This window comes from Sphaeramia orbicularis, chromosome 17, assembly GCF_902148855.1.
Source record: "Sphaeramia orbicularis chromosome 17, fSphaOr1.1, whole genome shotgun sequence".
Classification (NCBI taxonomy): Eukaryota; Metazoa; Chordata; class Actinopteri; order Kurtiformes; family Apogonidae; genus Sphaeramia; species Sphaeramia orbicularis.
Window position 1 is genome coordinate 48,450,686 of NC_043973.1, and position 20,509 is coordinate 48,471,194.

At 37.9% G+C, this 20,509-nt stretch overlaps 1 protein-coding gene across 3 annotated transcripts in view; it reads right to left on the reverse strand.

Moving 5' to 3' along the window:
• Nucleotides 1-20,509, reverse strand: part of LOC115437592 (cadherin-6-like) — a 159,536-nt gene that overhangs the window by 66,417 nt on the left and 72,610 nt on the right. For all 3 annotated transcript variants that reach the window (XM_030160875.1, XM_030160874.1, XM_030160872.1), the window contains exon 5: nt 18,592-18,765. In XM_030160875.1, coding sequence (XP_030016735.1) covers nt 18,592-18,765 — 174 coding nt within the window. The remainder of the gene's footprint in view (nt 1-18,591; nt 18,766-20,509) is intronic.

Genomic DNA, 20,509 nt, shown 5'->3' on the forward strand with positions numbered 1-20,509 from the left:
AATATTCACTTTTAAAGTCTGTGAAAAGGTTCGTTAAGGATCTTTGTGTTATTTATGCAATAAATTATAGGCATTTTTCAAATTGGATTTTATATATTTTTTTGTGTTTTTTGTCCTTTTGTGTTTTTATAGTAGGTTAAAATGAAAAAAAAATAATAGACAGATGATATAGATGAAGTTGTGCTGAAAAAACAGATCCCAAACATGGGTATAGTAAACATTTGTTTATATAGTATATAAAGGCCAAATCAAAAGTATTGAAAACTGGACAAAATAGACTCAAACCACTAAGGGTTAATATTTGAATGTTTCTGACACAGAAGGGACATTGTGCCTATTATTTTATTTGGGTTTTTTTCTGTGTTTTTTTTTTTTTTTTTTCAAAATACAACTTGGTTAAATTATTTCAGGTTGTGTATTAGTACTTTTTGAACATTTTGAGCACAATTTCAACAATACCGCAATAATAATGATAACCGTGATAATTTTGGTCACAATAACCGTGTTCTGAAATTTTCATATCGTTCCATCCCTATTCACAACCTTTATGTGATATCTAATGCAATATATCATTTTGAAAAACAAAACGCTTTTTTCCCATTGTTGTCGCTTCTTTCCTGCATTGGTCCACTCATGTTCATTTCAATACATGTGGTACTTACGGAGCAGGATACATACAGCCAAAATTGCAAATCAGATCATTCACAGCATGCATCCACAGTAGTATGAATACTAACGTGCCAAGCGCTGGTTTTAATTTGAGTAAGATTGTTTCAATATGAAAGACATACAAGAATTGTGTGGGAGATGTAAACCTCGTCATGCTCAAAATAATTACACACGTACTACTAAAAAGTTAGACAGCCATGTGTAATTCTGCTTATGCACAAAAGAGAGTCTTTTGTCTAACTCTAAGCTTTTCAGGATTTGTTGTAGCTGAGTAAAGTTTATATCTTACAGTAAAAATGAGGATATAGATAGTGAGCTCTCTCTGCTAGTTACATTTCTTGAACTGATGAGACAGTGAAATCATAAAAAAAGGGTTGGTATTTCCAGAGCAGTTCTGTCGGTTAGATGAGTTTGTGTCACCTCCAAGCAGGAAAACACCACTGTGACAGCATTTTATTATGGCACTGACTAATAATAATACTGCACTTTTTGGCAATAGGTGAGCTACTGCCTTTAAATACTGAGAAAAAGTTACACTGTGTAACAACACGCTCTAAAACAAGCCACTTGCAGTGTGACAAGCAGAGTCCCAGGCGGCGCCGTCAGCTCGTTTGAGCCCAGCTCAGACCTCAGTGTCGCAACTTTTCCCAGCAAAGCCCTAAAACAATGGGTTTGGTTACATGATGTTTTTAAATCCAATTTATTTTTCCAGAAGAAATTAATTCGGAACTAAAGTATTTTTCCATGGAAATGTTAAACCCGAATAAAGGTTTATATGAGGTATTAATGAGGTAGAGAAGTGAGCTAAAGCGTTTACGCTGCAGTGCTCACGTTGCCTTGTTCTGGCAGCCCTTCTGTTAGCTTAGCTTAGCCCTTCTGTTAGCTTAGCTTAGCCCTTCTGTTAGCTTAGCTTAGCCCTTCTGTTAGCTTAGCTTAGCTTAGTCACTGCATTTCCATGGTCACACGTAGCCAGTTTTTTAAAGGTGATTTGTCGTCTTTTCTCAGTGATTTTGTCAAATCCGATTCTCTCTAATTATTTCTTTAGATCTGCGACTTACGCACTCATACAATCTGTGGACTGTTGTGTTGACGGAAGTTGGAAAATCTTTTTGTTGAAGGGATGAGTGCGCTAAATTAGCTTTGCTTTAGCGTTTTAGCTTTGCATTAGTTTTTATTTCCCAGATTTTCTTCCTGCAGTAAGTCACATGACCATGATCTGAGCCTCAGTTTGTGATCATATTGACCCCAGCGGACTAAAGGAATGATTAGGAGAACTGAACTGACCCAAATCACTCCTAAAATACTACAAATCACCTCTAAAAGCCTGGCTACGTCTGAGCAGAGGAATGAAGCCATTATGCTAAGCTAGGCTAAGCTAAGCTAACGTTAGGGCTGCAGTTCAAACTGTTTGTCCCACTTGTGGAACTCATTAGTTCAGGACAAATGAATGAATCCAAAGCCAGTGTTGAACTGTTCCTTCAGGGTTTTCCAGGCTGGTAGATCCCATCAGAATATTCCACTGGAACGCTTTGGGAAGACTAGACTGCAGTGCAGATTCTTCCACCGGCGCAGAATGTGTGCGTCATCGCCACAGGACAAGACACTGAGCATGTGCAGAATGGAAGGAATAAAGTCCAAACGGAATAAAGGCTTTACATGTCCAGGAAGAATTTAGAGCGCAGTTAAAAGAGGATTAAACCACTGACTTTAGTCAGGTTTAAATTTAATCCGATCTATTCTTTTTCAACTGGAATAAGGTGTTTACATGGACATCTGAAATAGGATCCAACCTGTAATCAGATTAAACCAGGAAGAACAGTTGTCATGGAAACGCACGGAATGTCATAGTTGAGAAAGTTTGATCTGAACTAGGATTTAGTTCAGCTTTCTCACATCTACTGATGATTGAACACATTCTAAGTGCGGTCATAGTCTTAAGCTTACATTGTATGACTTTGTTTTAGCTTCTCTCTTATCGATAAGAAAATAATCTGTATCTGTCAGAGTGTGACTTGTCAGAAATACACTGACCACAGTCCCAGCTCTGTGTCTTCTGCCTGCTTTCCTGGAGGATGTTGTGCTCTGCCCTCCTCTCCCTCAGCGTTTTATTCTTGCTTAAATAACGCACGTCGCTGACAGGCTCGGCACTGTTTGACAATGCTAAGGTTCATGATAGCGGTTGTAGAAAAAAAGGATGCCGCACACAAACTCAGACGTAGATGTAGAGAAAGTCTGTCTCTCCTTGCAAAATGTATCTGACAGCATAAATGCTGAACCAAGAAACAACATCTTTTCTAAGTCTAAGAACTTCATAAAGAAGGTTAGACAGGTAGACAGCGAGAACAAAAGAAGCGTTCTTGGTCCAAAAAAAGTAGTGTAAATGCTGATGGAAGCCAGGCGCTGGAACAATGTCTCTCTGCCAGACTGCTGACGATCATTAAAAAAAGCATTTCAATGTATTTTTTCTGAGTATGATGTATCCTTTTGTTCTCTGAAATAAGTGCTAACACAGTATTTTGCCATCAATTTGTTGCAGAGAAGAGTTGGTCGTCTTTAAGATTGTTCTTCTTCACTGTGAAATGAATGGCTTCAGCCTGTTTAAAAAAAGAAGTCCAAGCACACAAACCACTGTAAATGAATGCAAATGAGATGTCACTCTGCTATATGAACCTGAGGCGGTTTATATCAGGTACCTGCTTTACTCGTGGTGTGTGTGCGCTGCATCTCAGATATCTGGTGGTGTGTATAAACCACTTGAGTGAGTAATTATATGCTGCTGAGACACAGCAGGCGTTATACAGCCTGGCTGGGAGACAGTACCAACCTGCCACTGTTTTGGTATATTAATATGTTTGTGTGTGTGTGTGGCAAAAACAGAAACAGTGAGATAAAGGATGTGCTCATGTGTACACACAGAACACACACTTTATCAGGGTTGGGAGATGCACACATCAACAACTGTGCAGCTGCCAACATCCACTATTAACAAAGGATAATTTCACAACCATTCTAACACATATGTATCTATTTATCACACTAGTGAGCTGTCTGTCACTGTGAGAAAACTAAAAAAAAACTCATTAAAAGTTGTTTTAGATCAGTGAGCCACAGATAAAAATAAATATAGTCCTTTATTTGCAGTTACTCAGAGCCTATGCACCACACCGAATATTTCTGGTATAATGTAGTAAAGAAAACTATCCTTACTAAGCGTAGCCAAGGTGAAAATAGGTAATTTAAACCAAACCAAACCAAACCAAACCTACCAAATCCATAACAAGTAAAAGTAGGAGGGAAAACTCAACATATCCAATTATGGCCAAGTCACGAGAACTGCAGTTTTTGGAGTGTGTCAAAGTGTATCATCATGCTAGTATAAATAAATCAACATGGAGCTGCAGGCTAGTCAGATTCTCCAGGCATGCTTGTTCGGTAGAGACCCCACACAAATCACATTATCATTATCAGCAATTTTGTTTTTTCTGTTAAAATGAAAGGTAAAACTTAACATTTCTCATACCTGTCACAGTACATGTCAAAATAATTACTACATGATTTGTTTTCACCAAGTTTTCAGCTTGAATTAAATGTAAATTGGGGTCAACCGATGTAACTGAGCCTACTGAACCAAGCCAAGCAAAATCAGACCAAACCAAATACAACTGATTCAAACCAAAACCAAAAAAAAAAAAAGTAGCTGAGCCAAACAAAACAAACTTTACCAAATCAACTTCCCCTAACCAAACAAGTAGTCTGTACAGAGCAGAGGTGATTTCTGTCAGACTGCAGTGGAAGCTCAGCTGCCCCTAAAATGACTCCCATTAAATGCTCAAATCTGTTCAGTTGTTTTCATTTCATTGACTCCAAATGTGTTGGAACACGTTCATCTCTCAGACCAGTTGGTTCAGAATCAGTTTGATCCCAGATCAGTGGACTGGATGTTGTTCACTTCTCCTCCATTCGTGTGTCTGTGTTTGTTCATTCCATCTCTGCTCAGTGCATTTGTCCGTAGACGCTCAGCGTCCATGCACTTCAATGGGACTGAGTGGAACTGCTTTTTTCAACAACTCTAAACTGGACCAGCATTGGATAAATGACACCATGTTGTCCCGCCCCCGGACGCTCGGCGTCTCTGGGGGTGAATGGAGCTGTGGGCGGAGCTCGGCCAGGCTGGACACTGAGCTTCCACGTGCTGATTGGAGGATCAGTCCAAAGGCTGAATCCCATTTGATTGACAGCTGTTTTCAGATCTGCTCCTTCACTGACACAGTTCAGTTTAATACCGTCACACATTCTGCTGGGAAATCACACAAACCAAATGAACTGTTCATTTCTTGCACTGTAAATAAAACACACTCATTGGACTTCCTTGAGTCAATTTAACACAATTTCAACGTTTTCTTGTTTAGTTGGTACGATAAGGTCACTGAGCATTTTCTTAAAAAGGAACGGAGGGACGAATTTATGTTTAAATAACTGGACTTTTTTTTTAATGTAAGCGACAATGAGCTTCCCCTGTCTGACAGACGAACAGCCGCCACTGGTATAGAAGTGTATGTGCAGTCACTAAAATTAGACATGAGAATAGTGTGATTTCTGCCATCAATTAATGACAGTACATGACTTGTCTTAATGTCTCAATGTTACTAGGAATCCCAAACAGATGGACAGAAAACAATCATCTTTGATCCATCATGACATCTCTTCTAAATAAGACTACAGTGAATCAATGTAAGCACAAAATCCTAGTTCAGTTTAATACTATAAACACCTATAACATTCAGTTTCTGTCCCCGTGCCTCAGTGAAAAACTAAAACAAACCGGTGGGAGCCTGAAGAAACCCAAGAGTTAAAAAGAGAAGAGGCAGATTTCATCTCCACTCAGTTTTCTTTCTGGCTGGTTGGAGATTGCATTGCCTCTTGGCTCCAACACCGACAGCACTGATTGGAGTCCTGGTGTGAAGTGAAATGAATTGACATGCATGGACCATGGTGGGCATGAAAGTGTATGTTCACGTTTTTAGGCTTCTGTGAGGACCTGTGTTTGACCTTCAGAGCTGAGGACAGTGTTTGGGTTCATTAATAGAGAACACACAGTACATAATCAATAGACTGTCCTTCTATTGGTAGACATACAAGTACGTGTGTGTGTGAGTTAAACAGAATGTTAATGCCACATGCAATCTGTTCAGCAGATCCCAGGGTGATCTGATTTTGCACCCTGCACTGGAGACGGAAACACTGGGTGAACGGGTGCTAATGTTGGGTGGAGAGGAGGAGAAAGGAGGTGGGAGAAACTGACACTCCGATGCATTGACTGAGATTGGGCACGGCAGAGATGGAGAGGGAGAAGGAGAAAACAATTAGAAGATGAGGAGATGGATAGAGAAAGCCAGAGAGAGGATGGGGGAAAAAAGAGGGAGGAAGTGTCAATTCATGAGGATGAGACAAGAGAATGACTGAAGCGATGGTAGAAAACAGAGTTCCACCCTCCTTCTGCACGGCGCTGAAGGACACACGTACAGCCCACTGTCGCATGTACACCGGCTGCTGCAATGTTCCAACTGTACATGATATAATACAGCTCCTGCACTGAGATTAGGACTGATTTAAACCAAGTTGTAGCACCTAAACTAGTCCTGACACATGCAAATGTGATGCAGCTCAGATACACAACAAATTATCTTTTGTTGTCTTCATAGTGCAACATAATAATCTAACACTGTAAAGAGTTAGTGCACAAGTGGGGTTGTATGAGGTACTTTTCCACAGTTGGTGAATTATCCTCAAGAAATGAATAATTTGGAGAAGCAAAAGCTAAGCAGTGCAAAGGAAAAGTGTTTAAAGTAATTAAATGTTCTTATAAGAATAGGCTACATTTAGAACATATTCATAAAAGCAGTCCTTTCATGCAAAGCACACCAACTATTTGGAGAAAAAGCAACTTTGCTTCACAGAAAATGGGAGTTCACAAGTCTCCAGCTCCTTGATTGGTTTGTGACTCTGTGACTTTAAGTGTTCTTTGAGTGGTGAAATTTCAACCAAATGAATAGCCTGAGACTGACTGTCCCCTTAGACTGCCACTGAAATGAAAAACTCCCTCAAGAGCCACTGTTTACTTTGTCTCTTCTGTACTTTTTAATTAAGGGAGTGGATAGTTCTGGATCGAAACATTGGATACCACCTGGCGTAAAAGGCGAAAAAAAGGGAAAAGTCCACTCTGAGCAACTGGCTGACCCACTTCCACTTCCTCTGTAAATATAAATAGCTCACTGAAAGATTACAAATGCAGAACATATTACCTGATTTCCCTTAGAATCTCACCAAGAACATTTAATGGGGAGTTTGTAGCACTTTGGATGTGAAACAGGAATGGGAAAAAGAACTAGGAATGTGTGTCTCAGAGGAGGAATGGATCAGTATCTGGAGAATTCAACAGTCAACCACTTCTTCAAGAACATGGAGGGAACATCGCTGGAAAAATATAATTCAATTTTTCATAACACCTAAAATTACAGCTAAATATGTGTCCAGAGTTCTTGTTGGAGAGAACATGGAGACGTCAATGTAAATCATGCACGTCTTTTGGTTTTGTCCTAAACTTCTATCATTCTGGGATAATGTCTATTCAACAATTGTTCAGATATTGGGTTATGAAATCCCTTAAACATGTTTGGTGATGTATTTTGGATGTATTATTGGTAATAATGTAGAAAAAGTGATAGATATTTGTTTAAAATACTGTCATCAGCCTGTAAAAAGGCTGTTACCAAAAAATGGTGCAGATTAGAACCACCGACAACTAACGACTGGATCCAAACTATGAATGAAATATTTGAGATGGAGACTCTGACCCACAGACTGAAACTGAAGAAGAACAGAGTCAGGATAAATGGAAGAAATGGACAATTTTTGTTTTAATGTCACACTACTAAAAACAACTGTTAGTCACAAAGATTTATTATGGTCAGTGTATCCCAAATGTCCCTCATGTTTGTTTTGTATTGTACAGAAATCAAACAATAAAAATAAAGTGTGGAGAAAAAAAGAATCTCACCAAAACACCAAAGTCACATGATAACGAAAATAATAAAAAAAAAATATTTTTTTTTTAACTTGAACTCTCCAGGTGCTGCAAAGCTATCTTTATGTTCATTTTGGCAAAAAAATGTAGTGGATTTCTACAACCCGTTTTAATTCCTGCTTAATTTGTTGCATCTATAACTATAGTTACATTACAACATTTGCACACATCAGGTCAAAACTTCTATTTCTTTGTTTTCCAGTTTATGAGAATTGTTTTCTTGGCCACTGCTAGTGCAACCAGTAAAACTTTACAGTTCTGTCATATCAGTACCTGGACTCTTGTATGTTTTGTCTGTCTTGTGTGTCATTTCCTGTTTTATTTTGTTAATCCTCCTCTTGTGTCATGTCTGCTGTCTTTGCTTCCTCTCCCTGATTGTTTCACCTGTGTTGATTACCTGTCTCCGCCCTGATTTGTTCCACCTGTGTCTCATTGTCTTCCCTCCCTTCTGTGTATTTAAGCCCTGTGTTTTCCCCTGTCCTGTGCCAGTTCGTATTCCTCCCTTGTGGTGTGTCTACTTACCAGCGTTTCTCTGAACCTGTTCGTCTGCCTGTCTGTTCGTTCCTGACCCGGATTGTTCCTCGTTGTTCTGAGCCTGCCTGATCCCCATCGGTACCTCTGCCTGATTCTGCTACACTGGTATTCGACCTTTTGCCTGGACTCACGGTTAGTGCTTTTGCTTTTCCCCCATGTTCCGTTGCCTGTTTTTTGGACTTCCCGTGTATGACCTGGTCTGTCCCCTGACACTTCTCTGCTTGTTTTTAGTCGGGTTCCCCTCGTGTGCTCCCGACCCGGGCAGAGAGTTCCCCTTACTGGATTCGGACGTCGTGACGAATCCACACAGACTAACCAGCGAGGATTCACTCAAAAAGCCTTTTTGTGAACTGTTTTTCCTGTCCGTGTTTAATAAACACTCATTAACTGTATTCCTGTCTGTGGGTTGTGCATTTGGGTCCAAGTCTTGTGTCACTGGTTCTAACAAGTTCAGGTTGTGAAGGTTAATTGTTGGGGTATCCCCAAGCAGACAGAAAGATGAAGAAGTTAGGATGGGGCAGCCAAAAAGATGGAAAGGAACCCTGTGAGGTTTTCCCAGAATTGTTGAATGGGGGTGCAGTACCAGAATGTGTACGTGTGTCTGGGCAGTTCTGTGTGCAGTGGGGACGGATATCTGATGTGAGACAATTTCTGACCAGTGAGGTGAGTCCTGTGGAGGGTCTTGTATTGTATTAACTGCAAGTTCGTATTTTTGGTCATGAGGAAGGTATTTTTGCAGACTGGGGTCCAGAAATTGGCATCTGTGGAAATAGATCGATCTGATTCCCATTTGGTGGAGGGTAAGCCGATTACGGTGTCCGTGTGAATCCCTATTCTGTAGATGTTTGATGGTAGTTTTTTTTTGGAAGATGGTATGTTGATTAGCTGTGAGACAAATGTAGCGGGTTCTAGGTTGGCCATAGAGGAGTTGATGGTTGATTTAATAGACGATTTAACCTGTGGATATTGTAGGAAGTGTTTGTCACTAATGGCTTTTCCATTGACCCTCAAATTGCAGGAATATAGCTTGGGCATAAAAACTTACCTAATGGAAAAACGTCAAATTCACCAAAAGTCTCATTTTTCGATTAAAAGTTTTTATGCTGGCAAGAGGTGTAGCGCAAATGGTATATCACGCAAAACTATGATGGAAAGACCTTTTTTCGAAACTAGAGTCAGGTGAATTTAAAAAACGGATGTTGGCGTATGTTACAACAAGCAACGAAGAAGAGGAAACATGTTGCTGTATGTGTGAACACACCAGGAAACCCAATCATTTCTTAATTTAGTACAAGATAGAGGGGTAATATATTATTATAATGAATATGTCTGTAAATCAACACCAGATTTACGTTCATTGCCATGTTTATGGAATAACTTCTCGTGTCATCTCGTGATAATAAATAAACAAATCATCGCATTTGTGATTTATTGGAAAAACCGACGTTACGCACATCTGTTTTTTCGACATTTAGTAAATATCGGTAAAGTTTTGCGCAGATGTCCGATGGAAAAGTGACTACAGATGCCAAATTTCTGGACCAAGTCTGCAAATGTGGAAAGTTTACCTTTTATGAAAAATGTGTTGCAGGTGCGTAATGCCCTTATCTTTCCAGGTGTGTAACTTAAGTGGTTTGTTGTGGCTGGTGAAGTCTGGGTTATTCCAAATTGGGGTGAATTTTGAGGGTGAAGGTCAAAACTTCCGACGAACATTTCTCCGAGTACACCATAATTGTTTGTCAGCAGCAGTGGTTGTAGTCCATACTGAAAATATGTCCAAACTTCAAACCGATTACCTAAAATGTTCAGTTGTTGGTTGAACAGGACAGAGAAACACAGCCAACAACCTGGAGGGGGCGGGGCCTGAAGGGGCTCATTTGCCTTTAAAGGGCCAGCACTCAAAACGACCTTTGTGGTGTCATTAGTCAGAAATAGGGTTGAAGATGGACCTGTGGAGTTGAATGAATGAAGAATTCAGACCCAAGCAGAGCATTTACAGTTTATGGAGACCACAGGGACATGTTTGAAAATGAAGAATTCCGTTTAAAAACAGCAAAATATCACTCCTTTAAAGGAAAGCCAAGATGGTGACTGGATTGCTGTTGGAAAAGAATGCTGCAACAAAGTGTTTCTATCTAATGGCTGCACCGCTAAATAAAAGCATCTAAACATCGATCGATTGTAGAATCAAGAAATTGTTTTCAGAACTGTAAAAATCACAATAAGTAGAATGATTTGTTCCTGCATGCTTTTATTTATGTACAAACTGACCACACAGGGCCTGTTGCCATGGGAATCAGCGCCAGAATTAGCATTCACCACATTTGTTATTTTTCCCCTCTAGGCTCTCTCCACAGGAACATTCACTCTCACAGGTGAGGCCAACGCCGTACTTTCATTTAATTCATCAAGCTGTAAGGACTTGTCAGACATTGCACATTACTCTACAGGAGTCCTGCTGTTGATGTTAGATGTGGCTTTTGATGGCCTGTTCTTTGAGTTGTTCTTTGGACTTTATTTTCAGATATGTTACAGAAATGAAACTATTACTGGTGCAACTGTACATGTAATTGTATCGGGAAATTTTCTATAGGTGACGTGTGTGTAATTTACTCTGTGGGCAACATATTTTCTTTAAGAGTCTACTTTTGCACCAATAATTTTGCTCCAGGAGTGAAAATTGTAGAGCTCTACACACCTCCAGGTAACATTTGCCTGTGAGTAGAGCCTACTATCAAAGTTAGCCTTGAAATTTTTGCTGATTGTGCCACTGTGTTACATTCCTGTACATACTACACTTGAGAAATGACCTTCCTGCTTCCTGACCATTTGATTTCTCTGTTCACACTTTATGGTTCAACTGGAACAGGCCCCACTTGTTTTTTTTTCTCAGTAACACCAGGACTCACTGTCTATTTCACCTAACAGACGGTTCCCTCGTTCCTTAAGTTTGACCTCAGTAATGGCCATCAGTGTGGTTACATGTCAGTCATATATTTAATATTTAAGAAATGTAAGGAGTTCATGCCATCTTATGATTTTCCTTCATTTCCTGGGAGATGAGTGAGAGGGCTGACCAGATTATTTTGATCTGGGACAAATTCAGACCTAAATCAGACATTGAGAATATACTGAAAATGGCACAAAAACCCCCAAAACTTCAGTGTTGACAAAAAGAGACAGCCAGTGTTACTTTGCGCGATCTGCAAAGCTGAAACTGGCAGTGCTGATGTAATTATTTAATTTAACCCATAAAGACCCAAACATCCACCATCTAACAAAACCAACTGATGTAAATGTTTAATACCTGTTGATCCACTAATCTCATCAATCCATGTAAATAACTGGCGTAAAATAAAGTTTGTCATCTTTTCATGGTCATCAGATATGACCCATTTGGACGTTCAGAGGCTCCGTAGTGAATCTTCTACAACACTGATTCACCAGTAAAACCCATGGAGTTGGATCAATGACAGTGGACGGACAGTTTTCTGATCAGTTATTGATATCTTTGCTGAAAGTCACTTTCACCTGTTCACTGCTGCCTTTGACTAAAAGGCTTTTGACTTCTTAAATTTTATATTCTCTCTGAAACTCTGCACTGCAACTCTTACTTTAATATGTGTGTGTTTTTAGTTTTATTTTATTTATTCTATTTTATTTTTTTTTATTTTGTGTTTTGCTGTTTTTAATCACTTTTTACATGTTTCTTTTATAATGTTTTAAATGTGTTTCTTTTTGTTTCTTTTATTTCAATGTCCTGTGTGAAGCACCTTGAATTGCCTTGTTGCTGAAATGTGCTATACAAATAAACTCGCCTTGCCTTTCAGTTTTCTCTATTTCTGACATAGTAACCCTCATCTTTAATCTGAGCAACAGGAGCAGTGAACTAAATGTAGGAAAATACCAGATTTTCACTGAAAAGAAGCAAAATACAGAGGATAATATTAGAAGAAATGGTGATAAATTGCTTAAAGCTGCGTATGACTTTCATCAGATCTGTAAAACCTGAGTGATAGCCTAAGTATCATGAATCCGTTTTTCCATGATTACACACCTGACTCACTTCCCTCACGGTGAACAACTTTGAAGATGACTCCATCACAAGCTGTCTGTCTGTTTACATACCAAACTGAAACCAAACCATTACTTGGGCCTTTTCGGAATTCCTTGCAGTGAGCAGCAAGAAGTAATGAAGCCGTTTCCATGTTTGTTGCTGCTGTGACCATATTGTGGCTGCGTGGAATTCCCACTCCCACAATGCACTTCGCAACAAAATTTCCAGAAAAGCCTGGGTGACATATCAATTTAGTATGTACACAAATGGACAGTTCGTGATGGAGTCAACTTCAAACTTGTTCAACGTGAGGGACGTGACCGAGGTGTGTAATCACGGAAAGACTAATGGATTAGTGATACTTAGGCTACGACTTCACAGATTTGATGAAAAACTGGTGACGAAAGTCATACGCAGCTTTAAGAAAGGTTAAATAGAGAGAAAATGCATTTGGGAACTGCCATAAAAGTAGTACAGGGTCTTTATGGTTTAAACCACAGGTGTCAAACATGCGGCCCGGGGGCCAAATCTGGCCCACCAAAGGGTCCAGTCCGGCCCCTGGGATGAATTTGTGTAATGCAAAAATTACACTGAGATATTAACAATCCTTTTAGTTCAGGTTCCACATTCAGAACAATTCAATCTCAAATGGGCAGGACCAGTTAAATAGTATCAGAATAACATAAAAATAATGACAACTGCAAATCTTTCTCTTAAATGTTTTCATGTATTTACACTAACTAGTATAATTTCACAAAAAAATGGGAATAACCTGAACAAATATGAACAACCTGAAATGTCTTAATTTTTTTTTTTTTTTCCAATTTTAACAATATTCTGTCTGTTATTAAACGTTTTGTGTATTTGTAGATCCACTGTGATCTGTAAGTTATAATGAACATGTGTAAATGACAAACTGAGGCAGAATAGTGTTCAAATTACATTTATTTTTTCAGTTTGTTCATGTTATTCACATTGTTTGAAAGGATAGTTTGAAGATGTAAACTTTTTCATAATGTAAATGTACTTTTTCACTCTAAAGCATAGAGAAAAGTTTGGAGTTGACATTATTTATATATTATTATGTTATATTGTTATATATGTTATGGTATTTTACTGGTTCGGCCCACTTCAGATCAAATTTAGCTGAATGTGGCCCCTGAACTAAAATGAGTTTGACAGCCCTGATTTAAATAAACTATGAAAATGCTCTACTGTCATTTGACCGATGTGATTTAATGTAGAAAACAGGTCATTACTTATTGACATTTACAGTCAAGAATCATATCCAATCAGTCACTTTTGGACACTTTTTTCATTTTCTGAAAATAAAAAACCAGAGATGTTGCATACTGTTATACCCCTCCTGTTGTATTTGTAAAGTGAGGATGTTTCTTTAATACACAGCCTTGTTGTTGAAATCCACAGCCTGATTTTTTTCGTCATCCAACCATAGCAGAGGTCTTTGGAGAGTTTACACTCTTGGTACAAAGCCTCCATGTTTACAGTGAGACAGTTCCCGTGATTAAGGATTAATTAAGTTTAATTAATTAAGAAGGCTTTCGGGAAGAATTAGTGTTCCTTGGATTAATTCCCCTGGAAGGACACTCACAGCTGGTGAAATCCTTTTGCACATAGGTACTGCTTCATTTCTACTGCACAAACGACTGGACTTTGAAAGGGGCTCCACGCTGCTCCATGCTGGGAAAGAACACTTGCTCCTGGTGTGACAGACAGGTTGAGTTATAGAGTGGGTAAGAAACTTCATTAAGTCTAGTGGTATGTCTGGAGTGCAGCAATTTGTGGTCACAGACGTGTCTGCTGAGAAGTGATTTACTGATCCATATCAGTTATGTGAGCAGTCTTTGTGAACAGCCAAAAGGTCAGTGGTGAGAAGAAACGCTGAGTTCATGGTGAACGGAGCATTTAGAGGACAGGCTTTACTGACATATTGCCATCATTTGAATTCACAAACCTGTGTCCATGTCCAATCTCCGACCCATGACCCCTCTAGTGTCTGTTACCTCCGGTCCTTTCCATTATACTTAGGTCCCACGACATGAATTAAGTAGATTAAAAGTAAGACGTGTGTCTATTTTATGCATATTTATGCCTTATCTAAGGTGGTCCAGAGGGGCAACAAGACAGCATTAGCCACATCACCTTAAATATTCTCAGCCCATGCTTTTATTTTTTATGATGGCCTTAATTTTAAAGCATAAGACCATTCGGGTAAACAGCACCCCCCACCCCCCCAATTGAAAAGGAGGATTTTTTTTCCCTTCTTTTTTTGATGATCTTTATTTGAAAAGTGAAGGGGTTTTGTTTTTAGGCATATGACGTTTTATATTTTCAAACCCTCTTTTTTGTTAAATGTATTTTTTAAATAAGCAACTGTCTTTTTTATTTGGATGATATTTATTTGGGGGCAACATATTTTAAAACCTAACATTAAATAATATTTTTGATGTTGCTCTATTTTATTTTGAGATGCTTTTTTTGTAGAAGTCTATTGTATTTGAAGAGATTATTTAAAAAAAAAAATACAAGTACATACATACAAGTTTATTTTATTTCTTTGTACAAACGTATTTTTATTAAAAGTTTTTTTTTAGGAGATTTAAATAAAAAAAATCCTTTTTTCTTCAAGGGGTGCATTTATATTTCAGATACTTCTTTTCAAATAAATCACAATCTCTTTGTTTCTTAGAGTGGATAATTTTTTGGGCTGCTGCACCTCTGGGTTACTGTACTTTTCTAAGAATATATCACAGAGGCAAATATTGTATGTCTTACTCTATTATGTTTGTGTGACAGTTTCAGCTATTTTTTGGGTTTCAACCCTTTCATGTCCACTGTAAACCATATATCTATATATATTCTCTATGTGTTTATTTTGAATGAGATAAACCAACAGATGTTCAGATGTTCTATTAATTTTCTTTGGACACTGAGAAAATTCTCCTCTCATAAGTAAATAAGGCTCTTGAAAACCCCTTTAACTGACATAAAAAATGCATTGCCACTTAGTTAACAACACGCTTGGATACTTGGTTGACCTACAGAGTACCTTTCTGTAGATTAAATTATCTAACAGGGGTAATTTACAGCACAAAATAACAAAAGTTTCTTTCTTGCTGGTAATACTTCTATAGAGGTATTGACTGCAGAACTTGTAATGGACTATTTTCACAGCGAGATATTAGCACCCCTATGACATCTAAATACTTCTTACAAAAGAACAAAATTGGTCCATAGAAAGGAATAAAATTACCCCTCTGCCACTTGAGCTCTGTACTCAATTGTGTCGAACATTCAGCTCTTTCCCCAACATGTATTTCTCTATAGCTTTTAAAAACCTTAAAAAAAACTGCATGGCGAACTATTGAACCACCGATATGAGCTTTAGATTGTGTTGTATTCATGCAGTTCAGAATGATCAGGAACAATGTACAGCTGTTTCAGACATGTGCCCGTTTCCTTTACTTGGACAGGAACTGGCTGAGTGGGCTTCATGTTCAAACAGCCGGTATGGTCACTGATACTAGACTGGAACTACTACCTCTGTATCTGTTTCAAACTGACGAACTTTAACTGCTTGCTGTCGGAATAACAGAGAGGCTGCAGTAGCACTGGGTAAAATATGCACAGAGTTTAGAGATTAGAATCTTGTTCTGCTTTATGATCACCGTATTACACAAACGGTCATCTACTCAATCGTAAATCAGTTTAAGAGAGAAGAACTGTGACAGAGATAATTTTCAGTTGTGGTGGATCAGTCTATAAAATCGAGCACAGCAGTGCCTATATTTTTATTCACACCGACTGCACATTAGAATAAAATACTTTATAAAAAGCATGTGAACTAGGAGAAATGGACTGAATCCAAACTTAACACTCTCCCATTCAATGCTTAAATGCACTGTCAGAAGGTCCTGATCATAGCTCATCGCTCCTCACTGCTGCTCTTTCTTCCTCCTCCTCTTTATGGGTGCTTTGTCAAACTGTGGCCTTTTCATAAATGAACCTTCGCATCTGGATGAAGCCGCAAGGAACGTTAATATAAAAATGACCTATGTGTATGGCCTTGTCCAAACTAATACTGATATTCTGAAAAACACCGTCCTTTCTGCTCTGGCCTCTCATCCACATACACACATTAGATCATTCACAACAAGGTTTTCCTCTAAATTGCCAAACTTGCTTTTATTTTTCACAGTAAAACTGCACAAGCTCATTTACGCTCGCTTTGCATATGTAAATAGGAACGTCACTGCCTTCACTTCCATGCTTCCATGTGTCCAGTGCGTTGGAATGAGCGTTTCTCAATCAATCCACCAGAGGGCACTGCTCTTAACTAACACACTGGACAAATACCAGGAAGAAGAGTAAAGATTTTAGAGAAGAAAATAACAAACATGGCAACGACAGAGGAGGTTTTACTAATATGGATACTAATGCTGATATGTTAGTAGTTTTTCACAAACTCACACAGTCACTATTTGAAAAGTTCCGCTATTTCTGGAAATTATTCTCTTCAAATTCGTACGAATCTGTAAGCTCCTGGAGAACGGACAGAATTATGCACATAATGTACGCAGAGCATGGATGCAACGCTCCATCTGTATCCAACGTAAAGCATCAACGAGCCCTAAAACTGACAGTAAAAAAAAAATCTAATTCACACCTGCCAATTACTACTTTGATATCTGCATATTTAACAAGACTAAGTTTTACTGGACTTTTGTTTTCTGTACCATGAAGTTAAGCAGCTCCTCTGCATTTCTGTTCTTTATTGCCATCTACTGGTCTGGAGGTTTGTTTGAGCTGGTATTGGCCCATAGGACTTTATTTCATTTTCTTTTTTTAAATCCCATTTCAATTACACATGATTTACACATATGATGTTTGTCAGTGTTTGTGATCCAACTGACTGTGACATCATCAGTCCTAGTTGTCTGTTCCACAGTCTGTTTAGACTCACTGTTGTCTGTGCAGCTTCCACTGAACCAGACCGCGGTGGTTTTCACTGCATTTAAAAGTTATCACCTCTCTTTCAAGAACGGCTGTTTTAGTGTTAGTGGTGTTGGTGATGAGAGATGCTATTCATTAAGCCATCAACACTAAACTAGATGTTTCTTTACATTCTTTATCTTTCTTGGCTCATAATATCATCTTCTAAATTAGCAAACATCATATATGTAAATGATGGCACAATTTAAGGCATTTGTCTCTTTCCATTTTTTCCAGTTACCTCATGGGTCACACCAGAAGGCATGGAACTTCAGTCATCTAAATGTAATAATTCGTGTTATTTTATGTACCGAAATATTTTGTAAAATAAAGATCCTCTGTGCTGAATGTGTTTTTTTAAATGTGAAAAAATATCTGGTTAGAAAAATAACCATACACTATGTTCTGTCATGTCTGAAAATGTTAATACATTTGATAGTGTAGCAGATACCCTACAAACAAAAAGTTAAGGATTTTTTTTTTTTTGTCTTTTTTTTGGTTATTTTTGCCATTTGTAAATAAAACTATTTCCGGTCATTAAAAAATTTTGTTTCAGTTCAATTCACGCACAAAAAAGTAAAAAGCACTATGCAAGAATCCCAACTGAAAAAAATAGCACAAAAATTAAAAATATCCTTAACTTTTTGTTTGTAGTGTACATGTGTAATCTTTGGGATGTACTTAAAATAACAGTATATACATTATATGTAGTGTCCAGTCTTAGTTTGTTGTGTCACATTCTGTGTTTGTGTCTCAGCAGCTTGGTTCATCAGTTTGCTTGGTGTTATGCTGAATCTGTTGATATGATGAATTAATGTAGAAATGCACATACATTTGTGAAATGTAAGGATATGAAATGAGTTCTGAGGTTTGCTGAGTGTGAAACTTGATTTTTTGTGACTCTAGAGGTGATTTTGTTGCTTGTGCTGCAACAACACATTGGTCCCTACGGGGATGTGTGTCTATATAAACTCCATGACATTTCTGGAATTCCATTTCCACACTTATGTCTGCAGCCGATTTATATAGAAAAGTAAATGTTAAGGGGTGACTGAAACAATCTTAGAGAAAACATTACAAGCCTTGCATTCTGGTGAGTAAATTGTTCATTTTTAATAAGGTATGGAAAACAGTTGGCCTGCCTTTTTTCTGTTTCTGAGCTCTATAATTAATGTGCCAGTGTGACTCAGTGTTTCATCATTTGCTTGCAATCTGTCCTGCTTCAGTGTCTTACTCTGAGTGAAGCGAGGCGGGTTGTCGTTGACGTCGGTGAGTGTGATGTTCACCACCGTGGATCCTGTGAGCCCTCCTCTCTGCCCGGCCATGTCTTTGGCTTCGATCACCACCTGGTAGTGCTCCCTCTGCTCACGGTCCATGTCACCTGGACCCAAGGCTGTCCGAATCACACCTGAAGAAAACATTTCAAAAATAAAAACAAACTTTAGTGCCCATTATGACACAGCTGCCACTGATAGCACCAGCGATCAGAAAGTAAATTATAGAAATAAAAGTAAAGTATATAAATAAAATTTGATTGATTTGATTGGTTTTCCCCTGTAAGTCACTTTGGAAAAAAGCATCTGCCAAATGCATAAATGTAAATGTAAGAAAGTAAATTAATATATCTCAACAGGCTTCATAAAGAGAAAGGGAGTTAAACTGATCTAAAGGACCAGTAGCATCTGTCCGTTTTCATTAAACTTAATGACACCCATTCAGTCAAGATGTCATACTTGATACTGCAGGCTCACTCAAATAAAATGAATCACACGTCAGCATCAACTTGATTTTTTTTTTTACTGCAACAGAGCTCTTTTAAAGTTTAACTTTGCACCTTGCTGTCAAATAATGTCTTGAAGAGATTTGCAGAATTTTTTTTACTGTCTAAAGGACTGATTCCATGAGTTCAGTTTGACTCCTTTGATTAAAAGTGAAACCCAGCAAGAGCCTTAATTTCCAAGAATTGCCACATGGCTTTAATGTATCTTCATTGTGAAAATGTTTATTTTGTACTTGAATCTGGTGTTTTTCTGTCGATGTCCATATTTGCTAATTATGCAATGCCTCTGCCCAGCTAACCACAGGGCTTCGTCATGCAAACCTTCCTACAGTATGGAGATAACACTTCATTTGTTTTTATTATTTTTGGAAAAAGAAATGGTTGGCCTCAAAGTAAAACTGAAAATGAAATAAAAAAAAAAAGAAGAAGAAGAAAAAAACTTTAGTTTCTATTCTAGTCCATTTTTTTCTGCTCATATCAGTAGTCAACTAGCACAGTCGCTGCAGTATCCAGAAAATGTTTGGCAATTACTGTGTTATGTTTGTTTCCAATCAATACACATTTGTTGCAAATTCTCTGCAGACCTAATCCAAAAAGTGTTTGACAGCGTTTCAAATGATCTGATAAGGACATCAAAACTTCTTTACACTTGTGAATCAATCACTTAAATGAAGTCACAGGTGCTTCAAAGTATTTTAATTATGTTTCTTCTAAAGTAAGAAGATTGAAAATAATCCCATGCACAGATGTACAGTACTTTACCCAAGGACCACATATGCTGTTATGTTAATAACTTTAGGAGTGAATAAAAACCTGCAATGAAAATCTCTCAAGTTTTGTGTTTTATTTAACCTTTAAAAGTGTAGAACAATGTTTGTCACGACTTCCAAATTAGTGATTTTTCATTATTTATTATAACATCATCCTCTTCATTTTGAATTTTTCACATTAAATATTTGTTTAACTTACTGACCATTTAGTTGTTTTTAATGTTCAGAGAAAAAGCTTATTGTATATAAAAACAGAGGAAACTGAAAAAGTGAGTTTTTCGAGGGTTAGGGTTGTCTGCTATGGGATTTATTGTTGAATAAACATGACAAAACAAAAGTAGTGTTTCCATGTTCACTATGGAGCATCTGAACGTCCACATGGCTCATATCTGATGATGCGGAAAACTGGAAAAACTACATTTATTTTAATAATTTACATGTATTAATAGGATTTGTGGTTTAAATGTTATTTATCATTCTAGATCAAAAGATGGTTTTGGTCACTGGTGGCTGTTTACGTCTTTAAGGGTTAAATAACAAGAGGCAAAATTAATTAATATTTAATAACAACATAGTTACGCTTTAAATTATATAAGAGAATA